Source organism: Papio anubis, chromosome 4 (genome assembly GCF_008728515.1).
Source record: "Papio anubis isolate 15944 chromosome 4, Panubis1.0, whole genome shotgun sequence".
In the NCBI taxonomy this organism is placed as follows: Eukaryota; Metazoa; Chordata; class Mammalia; order Primates; family Cercopithecidae; genus Papio; species Papio anubis.
The window spans coordinates 53,654,154-53,671,526 of NC_044979.1; the positions used below are offsets into that span (position 1 = coordinate 53,654,154).

Here is a 17,373-nt window from a genome sequence, read left to right on the forward strand (position 1 = left end):
GATTGTAACTAGCACTTACTGTGTTCTTTTGGGCACTGATTGTTTTAAGTTCTTTATTTGTATCATGGTATTTAGTCCTCACCACGACCTTATGAGGCCAGTGGTGTTACTATCTTCACTCTACCTAAGATGTTGCACAGTGGGGATACGAATCTTCCTCAGAGTTCCATAGTTATTGTGGTGGATCCAGATGGTGTAGTTTCAGAATCCATGCTCTTAACTGCAGGGTAGTGTAAAATGTCCTACATAGAAAGATTGAGATGATTTTAAATTGTAATATGTCAGTGAAAAGTGTGCATTTTTGTCTCTGTGGTAAATGGTTTCCTTGTGCCTTAATAGTAGAGCTAGTAATCAGATTGTTTAAAAGTACAGCCATTAGGCCAGGCACTGTGGCTCATGCCTGTAATCCCAGCACTTTGGGAGGGCAAGGCGGGCGGACTGCCTGAGCTCAAGAGTTTGAGACCAGCCAGGGCAACACAGGGAAACCCTGTCTCTACTAAAACTTAGCCGGGCGTGGCGGCGCACGCCTGTAGTCCCAGCTACTCGAGAGGCTGAGGCAGGAATTGCTTGAACCCAGGATGTGGAGGTTGCAGTGAGCCGAGATTGTGTCACTGCTGTTCTTCAGCCTGGGCGACAGAGAGACTCTGTCTCCAAACAAACAAAAAAAGTACAGCTATTAGATTTTATGAAGTAGCTATTATAATATGTAACCAGATGAGACATTTAAAACCCAGTGTTTTTCCAGACCTCTCCCTTTGGGGTGCAACCTTCGAGTATGCCAAGAGTCATGATGGTGCCCCGCATGTCCTCCCACCTGTATCATGTATCATTGGCTGATTTTGTCTACACTTAGTATTTATTTACCATTTTAATTCTTTCAGTGGCCCTGTTTATCAGTAAATTTTTTTATGATTGAACCAGTATTGTTCAAGTTCAGACCAGAAGCTTTCATGTCAGTTTGGTAAACATTTTTATATTACTGGGTTTGTTCAGCGTGGTAGTGCACATGATGCTGTATTGACTTGGAATTTCTCCTCAGGATGTTGAGCCCTCGACTCAGGAAATATGGTGAGGTGGCTCCGTTTCAAGGGACTAAGCTGCTTTCCTGACCCATTGCTTTGTGCAGTCCCAGTGCTGGGCACAGCAGCTTTAACTTTCTTTCTGATGACATTCAGAAGTACAGCTGCTGGATTTTCTCATTAATTCTCACCAGTTAGAGATAGAAAGAAAAAGGAGCAGAGAATATTTCAGGACAATGTGGGTAAGGATGCCGTCCCCTGGATTTTTGGTTTGAGCGTGTCTCTGGCTCTTGTCCTCTTTTATTGTAACAAGTATTTCCAAGCTCCTCCGTTGAGTTTAACATCTTGGTTTTCACAGGCAGTTGGTGAGACCTGCCTTGTCTGTTTTACTCTGGAAGGGAAATCTAGTGGAAGCCTCAGTGTTTCCAGCAGGAAACTTCTAGGCTTGCGGAGAGCCCCTCTGGTGTCCTCCACACCCACAAGTAATTAATATCCTCAATGAAAAACTCCTACTTGGGGTTGCCTCCTTCCTCTGCCAGCCCATCTGGCTGCCCACGTGGGTTTCTCTGGGCACTTCATTAGGTTCTATTACCCACAGAGTAGGAGGAGACAGTCTCCCTGCCCTGTGTCCTTTGTTCAGGTGTGGGAGGAAGAAAGTCCCCAACTTATCACCAGTAGCGGAGCATAATTCGGAAAGTTGCTCTCATTCCCTTTGTTTTTACAGTTCAGAATTTTGGGGGAAGCTTTGCTCTCTGGGCTGTGAGCAAGGCCAGGGAGACAGTCTTGAGAGGAGTCTCCACATTATGCTTGACTCTTCCCCCACTTATCTACAAGATTACAGGACCTATTTCAATCAAGTTGTGGTGGAGAGGAGCAGATTTGTGTTGTGAAGACCAGTAATAGATGGTATCTGACACAGACGTTGATGTACAGAGAGAAAGCTTTGAGACCATTTTAACCAAGCCCCTTATTTTGAAGATGAATTTGAGGTTCAGGGAAAAGAAGGAACCTTCTCTGAGCCTGTAGCTAGTTAATTTGGAACAGGACTTGGGGCTTCTAGCTCCCAGCCCTAGATTTGGCCTTCTTTTCTGCACTGCTGCTGAAGTCAAAGTCTGGCTTTACCCAGAGAAACCTGGCACTTGTTCCTCATGTGTGTGAACTGGCTTCCTGAGTGGGATGATTGAGAGTCATGTCCCTGGCGCATCTGGGCTTAGGTTGAGCTCAGCTTCCCTGGCAGCCAAAGGATCGCTGCTGCCTCCTGCTGGCACCAAGTATTAAGGTTTCTTGTTTGTTTTTGAGATGGAGTCTCACTGTATCGCCCAGGCTGGAGTGCAGTGGCGCGATCTCGGTTCACGGCAGCCTCTGCCTCCTGGGTTCAAGTAATTCTTGTGCCTCAGATTCCTGAAGAGCTGGGATTACAGGCCTGTACCACCACACCCAGCTAATTTTTGTATTTTTAGTACAGACCGGGTTTCATCATGTTGGCCAGGATGGACTGGATCTCCTGACGTTGTGATCTGCCCATTTCGGCCTCCCAAAGTGCTGGGATTACAGACATGAGTCACTGTGCCCAGCCGTATTAAGGTTTTTAGGCAAGAAAGATGAACATACTGTGATTTGACAAGTAAAAGCAACAGAGGGAAGAACTAGTAAAGACTTAACTCTGTCAGATTTTGCAAGGGGAGATCTATCCTTGGGGATGAAACACGATTCCTTTTTGTTTTGTGTTTTTTGTTTTTCCCATTGTCACAGTTATCCTACATAAATAATTGTAGGAGTGCCCATCAATGTTGGTTGATTCTGGGGTGCATTATTACTTTAAGCTTCACTGGTAAAGACAAATGCTATTTTGGAAAATAAAACCATTTAAAAATAGTAGTTCAGGCCGGGCATGGTGGCTCATGCCTGTAATCCTAGCACTTTGGGAGGCCGAAATGGGTGGATCACCTGAGGTCAGGAGTTTGAGACCAGCCTGACCAACATGGTGAAACTCTCTCTCTACTAAAATACAAAAAGTAGCTGGGAGTGGTGACACACACCTGTAATCCCAGCTACTAGGGAGGCTGAGGCAGGAGAATCGCTTGAACCCAATAGGTAGAGGTTGCAGTGAGCTGAGATCGTGCCACTGTACTTTAGCCTGGGTAATAAAGTGAGACTCCATCTCAAAAAAAGAAAGAAAAAAAAAAAGTAGTTCAAAATTAAATTATGGAATCAAAAGTTTTGTTGCTGGGATATACCATACAGGTTATCAAGTACAGCCCTTTTATATTAGAAATTGAAACAACTGAGACTCAGATAATTTTTTTTTTTTTTTGGAGGCAGAACCTCACTCTGTTGCCCAGACTGGAGTGTGGTGATGCTATCTCAGCTCACTGCAACCACCGCCTTCTGGGTTCAAATGATTCTCCTGCCTCAGCCTCCCGAGTAACTGCAGTTACAGGCATGCGCCACCACGCCTGGCTTATTTTTGTATTTTTAGTAGAGACGGAGTTTCATCGTGTTGGCCAGGCTGGTCTTGAACTCCAGACCTCAGGTGATCCACCTACCTTGACCTCCCAAAGTGCTGGGATTACAGGTGCAAGCCACCATGCGGGCCAACCCAAAGAACTTTAATAAGTGACTTAGGAAGCTAGATGTGGTGGCTCACACTTTAATCCCAGCTACTTGGGAGGCCGAAGCAGGAGGATCACTTGAGGCCAGAAGCTTGCATGTTGGGAGCAAGTCCCCCAAAATCTGGCCATAAACTGGCCCCAAAACTGGCTGTAAACAAAATCTCTGCAGCACTGTAATATGTTTGTAATGGCCATGACGCCCACGCTGGAAGGTTGTGGGTTTACCGGAATGAGGGCAAGGAACACCTGGCCCGCCCAGGGTGGAAAACCACTTAAAGGCATTCTTAAGCCACAAACAATAGCATGAGCGATCTAAGTCTTAAGGGCGTGTTCCTGCTGCAGTTAACTAGTCCAACCTATTCATTTAATTTGGCCTATCCCTTTGTTTCCCATAAGGGATACTTTTAGTTAATTTAATACCTATAGAAACAATGCTAATGACTGGTTTACTGTTAATAAATATGTGGGTAAATCTGTGTTCGGGGCTCTCAGCTCTGAAGGCTATGAGACCCCTGATTTCCCACTTCACACCTCTATATTTCTGTGTGTGTCTTTAATTCCTCTAGTGCCAATGGATTAGGTTCTCCCCGATCGAGCTGGTCTCGGCACTTGAGGCTACAGTGTGCTATGCTTACACCTCTGAATAGCCACTGCTCTCCAGCCTGGGGAACATAGTGGGATCCCATCTCTAAAAATAAATTAATTTTTTAAAAAAGTGATGGAAAATCATAATTCGGTAAGTCAGTATCAGTATAAATCTTCTAACTTAGATAAGTTTTACCATTTAAGTTTCTTGTGTGCTAGACTTTGTTTTTGTGAGTTGCCCAGGCTGGAGTGGTGCAGTGGCTCAATCTCAGCTCACTGTAAGCTCCACCTCCCGAGTTCATGCCATTCTCCTGCCTCAGCCTCCCAAGTCACTGGGACTACAGGTGCCCTCCACCACACCCGGCTAATTTTTTTGTATTTTCAGTAGAGACGGGGTTTCACCATGTTAGCCAGGATGGTCTTGATCTCCTGACCTCGTGATCTGCCTGCCTCATAAAGTGCTGGGATTACAGGTGTGAGCTTCCACACCCGGCCTCCATAGATTAATGCTTATTGCTATATTTGTGTGTAACAGTATGTTTCCCTCTCTTATAGACAAGAATGAAAGCTTGCCCAGACACAGCTGAAACAGCTTGCCCAGGGGTAACACAATGAGTAAATGGTTGAGCAGTAGTTTAAGAGCAGTCTGAGTCCAAGGTCATGTTTTTAACACTGCCCTGTTGCCATTTCCTTTAATGGTTTGAATTATCTTAACTAACTTTATTTGTCCCCGTGGCAAAGTATTTTCCTTGTGTGTATTGCCCATTGCTGTTTAAGGAAAGTTAGCCCAGTTGAGTGCAATAGCCAATATTTTTTTAAAATCTTGAACTTTAAATTTTTACTGAGAATACTTCTTGCTTGTCATAAGGTGCATCGTCATTGGGACCTCATGTGAATGCATTGCACACTGAGGCACATTAAGTCTTAACTGTGTAGCCTCCTGCACAGCGAATCAGCCTTTGAACTGTGAAAGAAACAAATTCTTTGTGCGTGAGAAAATGATCAAAGATATTTTAGGAAAGAAAAGTACTGACATTTTTACCTTGAGATAGTATTTGATACCGAAATACAATTTTAGTCGGAAAGCCAATATTTTTCAAAAATTCTATTCCTTTGACCTCTGTGGGCTGGACGACATCAGTGTGCCTCTCCATTAATTTCTTGTACTTTTTAGAATCTCTTTGGCTGTTCAGATGTAAAAGTCCACATATTATTCAGTTTGCACCAGGAAGATGCATGAATGTCATTGAATAACATGAGCCCATTGGATTGTGTTTCCTTCAAGAGTGTAATAACCATGTTCTCCATGGAAATATTTTACATAATGTTATCTTTCTTCCTATTAGTCCTTTGACATTTTATTTTTTTTTCTTTTGAGACAGAGTTTTTTTCTGTTGCCTAGGTTGGAGTGCAGTGCCATGATGTCAGCTCGCTGTGACCTCCGCCTTGTGCCTCAGCCTCCTGCATAGCTGGGATTACAGGCATGTGCTACCATGCCTGTGCCACTATGCCTGTGCAGTTTTTTTGTGTTTTTAGTAGAGACAGGGTTTCACCATATTTGCCAGGCTGGTCTTGAACTCCTGGCCTCAAGTGATCTGCCTGCCTCGGCCTCCCGAAGTGCTGGGATTACAAGGCAAGGCCGAGCACAGCCTTGACATTTTAAATGTAATTTAAACATATCCTAATTGCAGTATTGTCCAAAACAGTAAATATTCTAAGGCAAAAAATCAAAAGTCTTAAAATCTTATCCTAGTTTTATCTACTTTACTGGTACTTACCAGGAACTTGTCAATATCTTATTAAATAATATTTGCCATGCCCATGATTCATCTTGGTTTTTTTTTTTTGGCCAATTCCCCCACCCCTCATACTCATTTCCTGTCCTGAATTGGTAAGCTCTGTGAGGATATGAGGACTGTAAGCAACATGAAGCCTGGGAGCTTTTATATATCAAACACCTGGAATAATGGCATGTGATAGGAGCTCAGCCGATGCACATTCAGTGAATTTATATAAAAATACTCCCTAAGGTAAAGTTGTTTTAAATGTTTGTAGGCATTTTGATCCTTTTTAAGAGACAGATATTCCTGTTTTCATTTTCCTTGTAAAATCTTTGTTCCCTCTCACTTACATAATGCTACTTTAAACTTCTACCAACAGTAGGCTAACTATTAATAGCCTGCTGTTGATCAGATGCCTTCCTGATAACAGACTGTCGATTGAACTGGGAATATTTCAGTGTTGGATGATGTGAAACATATAACACTTCCTGTCTCTTGTGAACAAAATGCCCATTCGATTCATTATTTGAATGGTGATTGATGTAATATTTGCTTAACATTTGGAATTTCTAATGCTCATATGAGAACGTGATCTGTTTTGTAAAAATAAATTTTGTTTATGGAAATAATTGAAAAAATTATTCTCCAGTGGAAATAATTATAGAAAAACATTGACCTTGTATTCAGGTCACTGACACTGTAAGTTTTTGATTGATTGTTTTAATATGATAAATATGAATATCTTGGTTCATCACTTTCTTTTAGTATGATGCTGTAGCATTGTCTAGATACTAAGGCTATTTTCTATTTAAATCAAGCCCCCCTTCTCTTGCAGTGTTAAAAATGTATGGACGTCATTAGCCATCAGGGAAATATAGATCAAAACTGTAACGAGATACTGCATAATCCACTTGGGTGGATAAAGTAAAAAAGATAGTGTTGTTCAGGGTGAAGAATTGGAACCCTCATACACTGGTGATAGGAATGTAAAATGATGCAGCCGCTGTGGAAAACACTTTGGCAGTTTATCAAAAAGCTAAATATAGAGGCACGATATGAGCTAATTATGGTAACTCCTAGGTATATACCTCCCCTCAAAAAAAAAGTATGTTCACACAAAAATGTATACACAAGTGTGAATAGCAGTATGGCAGTGTTATTTTTATAGCCCCTAAAGTGAAAATAACCCAAATGTTCATGAAGTGAAGGAATAAGCAAAATATTTTATCTCCATACAGTGGAATACTATTTGCCAATAAAAATAAGTGAAGTATGAATACATGCAGCACAAGAGTCAAACTTGAAAACATGATGCCAGTTACAAAAAATACTTTATATGATTCCATTTATAGGAAATGTTCAGAATCAGCAAGTAGATGAGTGGTTGCTAAGGGTTAGATGGGGTAGGAGGGATATGGGGAGTGAATGCTAATGAATATGTTGTTTCTTTTTGGAGCAATGAAAGTGTTGTCATTTAAATAGTGGTGATAGTTGCCAGGGGCGGTGGCTCATGCCTGTAATCCCAGCACTTTGGGAGGTCAAGGCGGGTGGATCACAAAGCTCAGGAGTTCGAGACCAGCCTGGCCAATATGGTGAAACCCCGTCTCTACTAAAAATACAAAAAAATTAGCCAGGCGTGGTGGTACATGCCTGTAATCCCAGCTCCTTGGGAGGCTGAGGCAGGAGAATTGCTTGAGTCTGGGAGGCAGCGGTTGCAGTGAGCTGAGATCGCACACTGCACTCCAGCCTGGGTGACAGAGCGAGACTCTGTCTCAAAAAAATAAAAAAAATTAAAAATTAAAAAATAAATAAAAATTAAAAAAATAAATAGTAGTGATAGTCGCACATCTAAAACCCATTGAATTCTATACCTAAAGGGGTCAATTGTATGATACGTGAATATAGTTGTTATTGAAGTATGTATAGTTGACGCTTTGAACAGCACAAGGGTTAGAGGTACTGACCAACCCCCTCCAATGGAGTTGAAGATCCGGATCTGGCTTCTGACTTGACTGCTGGCATACTCTTGATCAGAATCCTTACTGATGACATGACCAGTTGATTAACGTGTTATATAGCATATTCTTACAATAAAGTAAGCTAGAGAAAAGAAAATGTTAAGACAATCATAAGGAAGATAAAATATACTTACTATTCATTAAGTAGATAGATCATATTCAGTAGATCATCATAAAGGTCTTCATCCTCATCATCTTCGCGTTGAGTAGGCTGAGGGGTTGGTCTTGCTGTCTCAGGTGGCAGAGGTGGAAGAAAAAATATGTGTATAAGTGAACCCATGTTGTTCAAGGTTCAACTCTATGTAGATGCATTTGCTTCCATGAGCATAAATAATCTCTGAAATTATACATATTTGTTGCTTATAGAAAGGAGAGCTGGATTCCTATGCGGGTAGTCATGGGAGGGAGATTTTTACTAAATATCCTTTTGTGTTTATCAAACTTTGTACCTTGTCATCGTATTACATGTTTTTCAAATAAATAAAAGTTATATAATGAGGTATTAATAGCTTATCTTCTCTCTTGATTTTACTATATCCAGGTCCTTCAAGGGTTAGATTATCTACACAGTAAGTGCAAGATCATTCATACTGACATAAAGCCAGAAAACATCTTGATGTGTGTGGATGATGCATATGTGAGAAGAATGGCAGCTGAGGCCACTGAGTGGCAGAAAGCAGGTGCTCCTCCTCCTTCAGGGTCTGCAGGTGAGGGAGCTGAGCTAGCTTCATTTCAGTTTGGGGGCGTTGTGAGCTTGCAAAGTTGCAGTTGTTGAAGGTATCTGAATCAAATGTTACATGTAAGGAACTTTTTGGAAAAGTTTAATTGCTGGAAATAACTGCACCCTTTTCTTGAAATGGAAAATACCCCAGCTACATTATATTTTAATGTTAAAATTATTTACTTTTGTCCCCCTTTAAAAGGCCATTTAAATTTGTAGTTGCTGCTTCATCTATATTTGAACATTTTTTTCTGTTGCCCACTTCTCTGCAGAGGAGAACATAGTAACAGCTTTCCTGTAGCTGACCTTTAGTCATCAGAATATTTTTCTAGCTTCAGTTTTGTTACAGTAATTCCTGTTGTCCATTTAGCATAGCTATGTCAATCTGAGTTTTATCAACAGATTTGGAGTTAGTTAGAAAAGGCCTGATGGTGGGGGAAGAAGACCAAGTGACCTGAGTATTGGGATATTTTTACCTCTGGGCTGGGGTTGGGGTGGTGGTGCAGTGAAGTGTGGACTGTGCTTCTCACTCTTCGACAGCGTGGTCTGTGCCTTTGTGTGTTGTCAGGCAAGCATGTATACTAAAGGGCTGAGGCTCCTGGGACTGCCTGGGGCTCTCTTCACATCTCCTTTACTGCCATCAGGGTGTTGTTTAGATCATGGACCCAGCCTGTCAAACTTTTGGCCCTGGTGTAGGGGTTTAATCATGTGATTCCCAGACTGTTTGCTGCATACCAACTGCAATATTTGATTTAAATTGTAGAAAGCTTGCAAAATAGATTTCAAATATAGATGTACATCTAATCTAAATTGTTCATTTCATTATATTTTAAACAAATTTGGTTTAATGACTGTGATATGTATGAATTCTTTCCCATTTTCTTACCTGTTGGTGCTTTGGGCTTGACTGTTTTTGAGACGTATTAGTATTTCATTTTAGATAAATAAGAGAAATGGCTCAGTGTGAGCAACTTCTACTATGCCTTCAAGAGTCACTCATTTGTTTCAGTGCATAAACTTTCTCTAGATTCCTGTGATTAAGAAGCTCTGATTAATAGTTTTTGAAGTTGGATAGCCATTAAAAGACAATAATTATTTCACTTTGCAATTCGAATGACCTACGTGAAGGTATGTGTCTGTTTTCTGCTAAATATCAATTTTGTTTCATTTTGTTTTAGTGAGTACGGCTCCACAGCAGAAACCTGTAAGTACTTACACATATTACTTTATATGCACCATGTCAAAAGAGACCATTTATTATTGAGTTGTTCAAATTATTAAAAAGTTGTGTATTTAAAGGGTGAACACATTTATAAAAGTTGTGTATCCTCAAATAGGTAAGACTTACTGTCTTGTTAATTTTTTTTTTTTTTTTTTGATACTGAGTTTTGCTCTGCCACTCAGGCTGGAGTGCAGTGGTGCCATCTTGGCTCACTGCAACCTCCCCCTCCCGGGTTCAAACAATTCTTGTGCCTCAGCCTCCCAAGTAGCTGCGATTACAGTCACCTGCCACCACACCCAGCTAATTTTTGTATTTTTAGTAGAGACGGGGTTTCACCGTGTTGGCCAGACTGTTCTCGAACTCCTGACTTCAAGTGATCTGCCCACCTCGGCCTCCCAAAGTTCTGGGATTACAGGCGTGAGCTACCACATCCAGCCTGTCTTGTTAATTTTTCGTATCTGTGCAGAGTTGGGATAGTTAGAGCCTTTCAGAGATTGTCTTCTTTATGCATTTTCTGGACTGTGGTTGGCCAAGTTCAGTGAAATGTGAGGTGATGCAGTTGAAGTATTTTTATTTCAAAATCACTTTACATTATTTCTGATTGGCTGCTAAGTTACCTGTTTTTCTGAAGCGGTTGTTCTAATTTTTTTCCATCCAGATATTAAATAAGAAAGAGACTGATCTATTTTGTGGTCCCGTCAAAACCGTATGTCCTTGTTAGATACTGGGTGTGGTGGCTCAGGCCTGTAATCCCAGCACTTTGGGAGGCTGAGGCCACTGAATCACTTGAGGTCAGGAATTTGAGACCAGCCTGGCCTACATGGTGAAACCCCATCTCTACCAAAAATGCAAAGACTAGCCGAGTGTGCTGGTGGACACCAGTAATCCTAGCTACTCAGGAGGCTGAGGCAGAAGAATCGCTTGAGCCCAGGAGGTGGAGGTTGCAGTGAGCCGAGATCACGCCACTGCACCCCAGTCTGGGCGACAGAGCGAGACTCCGTGTCAATAATAATAATAATAATCATCATCATCATCAACTGGGTGTGATGGCGTGCACCTGTACTCCTAGCTACCTGAGGGGGTGAGACATGAGAATCACTTGAACTCGGGAAGTGGAGGTTGCAGTGAGCTGAGATCACACCACTGCACTCCAGCCTGGGCAACAGAACGAGACTCAGTCTCAAAGAAAAAATAAACCAAAAACAAAACAACAGCAAAACACTATGTTTACTGAAACAGCCCTTGATTTGGAATGTAAGTTCTGGAACAAGAGGAAGCTGTAATAATTACGCTTCCTGGCCTGCTGAGACGCCCGGATTGTTTCCCATAGTTTTTCCCTGGCTTGAGCTGCCTGAGTTACTGATTGTTTGAAAGGTTGGAGTCTTTCATTGCCAGTGCTTGGCAAGTCGGGTGGCCATGATGGGAGGCAGACAAAAGCTGTGGCTTTTTCTTTTTTCCCTTTGCTGAATAGGCTTATCTCTTAGAATTCATGTTGTCTTGGCTGCTAAGAGCTTCATATGTGAGCCCCAGACACACAGTGACATACACCTGCTCAGGCACCGGTTTCATTTTTGGCATTGAGGAGGTGGAATGTTGTTACTTTGTATATAGACAGCAGCAAATAAAACTTGCAAGAGGAGTTTCTCCTTTAAGGCCAAGAGAATTTCGAACTTCAGTTCTCTTAGGGTTTGAATGGTGAAGACTTACTGGATTTAAGCTCTATCCCTTTGAGGGTAGGACCTGGTGGTAGACCCAGCACGTGAGATCAGTCAGCACTGCTTTCCCTTTGATTTTACTGTAAGCCTTACCACAAAGTAGATCTGTCTGGGTTTGGGATTTTAGTAGAATATGGCATGAGAAAGCAGAATTTATTGGTATTTGCCATGCTGCTAGCAGTTATACTATCATGTGGTACTTTAAAAAGAAGAAAACTGACCTGTGGTCTTTTCTTAACATGTTATAGATAGGAAAAATATCTAAAAACAAAAAGAAAAAACTGAAAAAGAAACAGAAGAGGCAGGCTGAGTTATTGGAGAAACGCCTGCAGGAGATAGAAGAATTGGAGCGAGAAGCTGAAAGGAAAATAATAGAAGAAAACATCACTTCAGCTGCACCTTCCAATGACCAGGATGGCGAATACTGCCCAGAGGTGAAACTAAAAACAACAGGATTAGAGGAGGCGGCCGAGACAGAGACTGCAAAGGACAATGGTCAGTGGGGCCTCGAACCTGGGCTGCATGGGGTCCTCAGAGCTCCATTAGTAGGGTCCTACCCGGTCAGCTTGGGGGCTGATTTGTGCTGCTGCTGCAGATGACAAGTCCGATTCTCTCCAACTCCCTATTGGGAAATATGGGAGACAGCCTTGTACTTCATCATTTGTGAACTGTATGCCAGAAATATGTTAACATTTCAAAATAGTTTTTAAAAAATGTAAAACGTCTGAGAAATACCATGTTTCTGTCATGCTAATGATGGTGCTTTATTTTGTCATTAACTTTTTACCTAACTGTAATGCACCACAAGTCAATTTCTGAAGATTGTAGAAGGTAGAAATGGAAGTGCAACTTTATTTAGAAAGAGTTATTTTCCCTTAAGAGTAACTTTTTCTTATAAGAGCAGGCCAATTATTAAATGAATGAAAAATGAGATTTAGAAAACCTGAAGCTTTTACCCCAAAAGCAAAGAGGTGTTTACTAGGTGGTACATAAGTTAAACACATTCAAAACGTATTTTATTGATGGAGATAAGTACTTAGTGAGGCTGTATTAAGGACAGTAACAAGTTCTTATTCTTGACCCATCAACTTCTTAAGGTGAAGCTGAGGACCAGGAAGAGAAAGAAGATGCTGAGAAAGAAAACATTGAAAAAGATGAAGATGATGTAGATCAGGAACTTGCGAACATAGACCCTACGTGGATAGAATCACCTAAAACCAATGGCCATATTGAGAATGGCCCATTCTCACTGGAGCAGCAACTGGACGATGAAGAGGATGACGAAGAAGACTGCCCAAATCCTGAGGAATATAATCTTGATGAGCCAAATGCAGAAAGTGATTACACATATAGCAGCTCCTATGAACAATTCAATGGTGAATTGCCAAATGGACGACATAAAATTCCCGAGTCACAGTTCCCAGAGTTTTCCACCTCGTTGTTCTCTGGATCCTTAGAACCTGTGGCCTGCGGCTCTGTGCTTTCTGAGGGATCACCACTTACTGAGCAAGAGGAGAGCAGTCCATCCCATGACAGAAGCAGGACGGTTTCAGCCTCCAGTACTGGGGATTTGCCAAAAGGTAAGTGTTCTTCCCATCAACTGTCTGCCATTACTGACTCCAGGGACGTGCCGTTAACAAATGCTATGAAGGAACTGGCTGGAAGTGGCCAAGCCCTGTTTGTGTGTGCTAATCATTTTTATTACTTTTATACTCATGAAGAAGTAATGTGATTTAAATACATGTTCTATGCCACTAGACTATCTCTTGCTCTCTGCGTACCAAATCTTATTTCTGACCAGTTCTCATTTTTAATATATTTATAGTCAGCAGCATCATTTGCAAAAACCTTCCAGTTTTTGCAACTTATATCTTTCTAGAATGTGTAGTTTAGTTTATCATTTGTATCTTCTTCTATCTGATATTATTATAGTTTTTTTTTTGTTTTGTTTTGTTTCTATTCAAGAAAAGTATACCTCCTCTTTGACTCTATTGAGAAAGAAGTGTCATATTGTCTTTTGATATTTGTTCCTGATTATAGGACCCTACTATTGATAACTGGCCCAGGATTGTAATTTTCAAGGAATTGGCATGGATTTAGATGTGATGACAGATTATAGATTGGCTCTTGTGTTCTTGTCTACCTAAGAAGGCTTGACTTATTCAAACCTTTATTTTGGGAGTCAATGCCGAGTGACTCTAGTAAGTGAAACTGGGTAACACAGTTGGTTTCCATTCTGACTCATGGTGGAAAAGCTCTGAAACCTCCTCTGCTCCCTCTGCTGACAAGACTGTTTAACACACAGTGAGTAATTGATGAGCCAGCCCTGCAAACCACCCAAGACATTATGCAGCCCCTTTGGTTCCAGAGTCTGGAATTGCACACTGAGTGAGCTGGCTTTGTTACACGCTGGCTATGATGAATCCTCCTAAGGATTTGCTTTCTTTACTTGGCTGGACGTGGTCAGCTCCTGTTCCCCTTTATAGGGAGTGTTTGAAGGTGCTTACATAGAATGTAGGTTCATGTCTGGGAAAGGGCAGTAGTGAGATGTACCTTATCCAGATTTATTGTTGCTGTTGCAGTTCAATTTTTCTCTTGAGGTTTCTTTTTTTTTTTTTGAGATTGAGTCTTGCTCTGTTGCCCAGGTTTGAGTGCAGTGGCGTGATCTCAGCTCACTGCAACCTCTGCCTCCCGGATTCAAGCGATTCTGCCGGCCCAGCCTCCTGAGTAGCTGGGATTACAAGCGTGTGCCACCACGCCCGGCTAATTTTTGTATTTTTATTAGAGACGGGTTTTCACCATGTTGGTCAGGCTGATCTCAAACTCCTGACCTCGTGAGCCACCGCGCCTGGCCGAAGTTTCATATAGAAAGTAATTTACAAAGTATCTTTTTAATTATTTCTATTTTTTTTTTTTTTAATTTATTTATTTTGAGACAGTCTCAGTCTAGTTGCCCAGGCTGGAGTGCAGTGGTGCAATCTCAGCTCACTGCAACCTTTGCTTCCTGGACTCAAGCAATTCTCCTGCCTCAGTCTCCCGAATAGCTGGGATTACAGGCGCCCGTCACCATGCCTGGCTAATTTTTATATTTTTAGTAGAGACGGAGCTTCACCATGTTGGCTAGGCTGGTCTCCAATGCCTGACCTCAGGTGATCCGCCCTCCCCAGCCTCCCAAAGTGCTGGGATTACAGGTGTGAGCCACCATGACCAGACCAAAGTACCTTTTTTATTTGTACTTAGTTTGCAAGTATTAGCTTAGGCTGCAGTGGCTTCAGTTACAGCCAGCCCTCCGTATCCATGGGTTTTACATCTGTGGATTTCACATCCATGTGCTCAGCCAGCCTCAGATGGAAAACAGTTGGAGGGAAAAAAAAAAAAAACCTGTGTCTTTATTGAACATGTACAGACTTTTCCCCCTTGTCATTATTCCCTAAACAATACAGTATAACAACTATTTACATACCATTTACATTGTAGCAGGTATTATAAATAACTAGAGATCAACTAAAGTATATAGGAAGATGTATGTAGGTTGCATGCAAACACTACACCATTTTATATCAGCGACTTGAGCATCTGTGGATTTTGGTGTCCTCAGGATGTCCTGGAACCAGTTCCCCGCAGACACCGAGAGGCACCCACGTATCATCAGATTAATCCCCAGCTCAGAACTTAATAACTGTGGAACTTTGGTTTCTTATCCTGTCTGAGCCTTGGCTTATTCCTCTATCAAAGGAAAGAAATGGCTACCTCTAGGGTTGTTAGTAGCACTGAGTTAAATACAACAGGTCAATGGCAAAGGTAGATAAATAACATATAATAATATATTGAAAAATTTCCCATTGAATGTAAGTTGCCTTGGTCATCACAATCCATGTAAAGGAGCACAATTGCTGCTTGTTACCACGTGGTCACCATCGAGGCCCAGGCAAGTCATAAAACTTACCCTATTGTTTACATGACAGCTCCATCTCTGTCACAGGAAACTTCAAACCTTACATGTTCAAAACCAGAATACAACTCACCCTGCCAACCTGCTACACATGCTGTATTTCCTGCGCTTGTTACCACCATTTCTTGTTGCGTCAGTGAGAAACTTGATCATCAGTATGTCCCCCTTTTTTCTGTCACATCCAGTAAATCATCTCGTTTTGCTAGTCATACCTCATAAGTAGGGGTCCTGCTTGCCTTGGCCCTACAGTGGGCACTGTCATTGCTTGCCGCTGCTGTTACCGAGGCTCCTTACTGGTCTCTTGGCTTTGTGTTCTCTCCAGCTTTTCTCCCCACCTGCCTTTCAGCATGCCCTTCCATGGTGCTGCTAGAGTGTCTTTGCAGTATGCTCACCCGATCAGTGTATTCCCCTGCTCACAGTTTCCACAGGTCCCCATCATCTACAGCAGTGGTCTCCACAGTGGAGAGTGTACATCCCTGCATAGCCAGCACCATCCAGGAAGGTGCAGGAAGGAATTATTAGAGCATCTTTGTATTTTTTTTATTTTGAAAGAATAGTACAATAAACAACTCTGTATCCTCCACATAGATTGAGCAATTAACATTTTGCCACATTGCATATACTTTCTTTACACAGACACTGCATGCTACGTATATTAGGATACTTCACTCCTAAATACTTAAGCATTCATCTTCTGAGAGATGAATTAGGACGTCCTCCATTGTAACAATAATACTATTATAACGTGTAAGAATAGCACTAATTTTATATTATTAAATATAATATAGAGACAGGGTCTTGCTCTATCACCCAGGCTGGAGTGCAGTGGCGTGATCTCGGCTCATTGCAACCTCTGCTTTCTGGCTCAAGTGATCCTCCCACCTCAGCCCCCCAGGTAGCTGGGACTACAGTCGGCACCACCATGCCTGGCCAATTTTTGTCTTTTTGGTAGAGAAAGTAGGGTTTTACCATGTTGCCCATGCTGGTCTTAAACTTCTGGGCTTGAGTGATCTGCCCACCTTGGCTTCCCAAAATGCTAAGATTATAGGCCTGAGCCACTACGTGCCTGGCCTAATATCATCTATTATTTATTCCATATTCAAATTTCCTCAATAATTCTAAAATTTTCTTCTTTAATTTTCCTGATCCAGGATATGATCCAACACGGTAGCCTGCCTCCTGGGTGAGGGCTTCCTGTGTCCCCAGCAGGCTTAGTTCTCTGTCCCCTCTGCTCCTGCTGGCCATGCTCATCTTAGTTGTATGGGCAGTGCTCTTGTCATTGTCTTCTCATTAGAATGTGAACTCTTAGAGAGTGCAGTGCGTTTTTATCTTTGCATCCTTGGCATCTGATTCAGTGCTAAGGTAAATATTTATTGAATAATGAACAAACAAATGAGTGATACCTTGTATTCTTCTTCTCTTTCCTTTCTCCCACTTTTTTCCATTTATAATCACAATTTTACTGTGTCCAACACACATACCATCCCCAACACCTGTTGCATCAGTTAGAAGCTGGAGGTCTTGCAGAGCGTTTTAATATTGTCAAATTCTAGGGATGTACCAGCGACAGGATCTCCTTTGTTTGGAAGCACTCAGTTTTTGCCCACAGCTTGGCCATTTGGTAAGCAAGGACAGCCTCCCCCATGGGAGGTGTTTTTTGTTTTCTGCATGGAAAGGGGTATAACCTAGAGTCTTGCACTTGACCACATGGTACTGCGTGTGGCAAGAGAAACAATGAAGATCCTGTC

The 17,373-nt window shown here is 41.9% G+C and overlaps 1 protein-coding gene across 18 annotated transcripts in view; it reads left to right on the plus strand.

The window, feature by feature from the left end:
- SRPK2 (SRSF protein kinase 2) overlaps positions 1-17,373 on the plus strand; it is a 299,124-nt gene that overhangs the window by 258,226 nt on the left and 23,525 nt on the right. For all 18 annotated transcript variants that reach the window (XM_017957047.3, XM_017957045.3, XM_017957049.1 and 15 more), the window contains 4 exons: positions 8,557-8,722; positions 9,915-9,940; positions 11,922-12,168; positions 12,771-13,253. In XM_017957047.3, the coding sequence (XP_017812536.1) occupies positions 8,557-8,722; positions 9,915-9,940; positions 11,922-12,168; positions 12,771-13,253 (922 nt within the window). The remainder of the gene's footprint in view (positions 1-8,556; positions 8,723-9,914; positions 9,941-11,921; positions 12,169-12,770; positions 13,254-17,373) is intronic.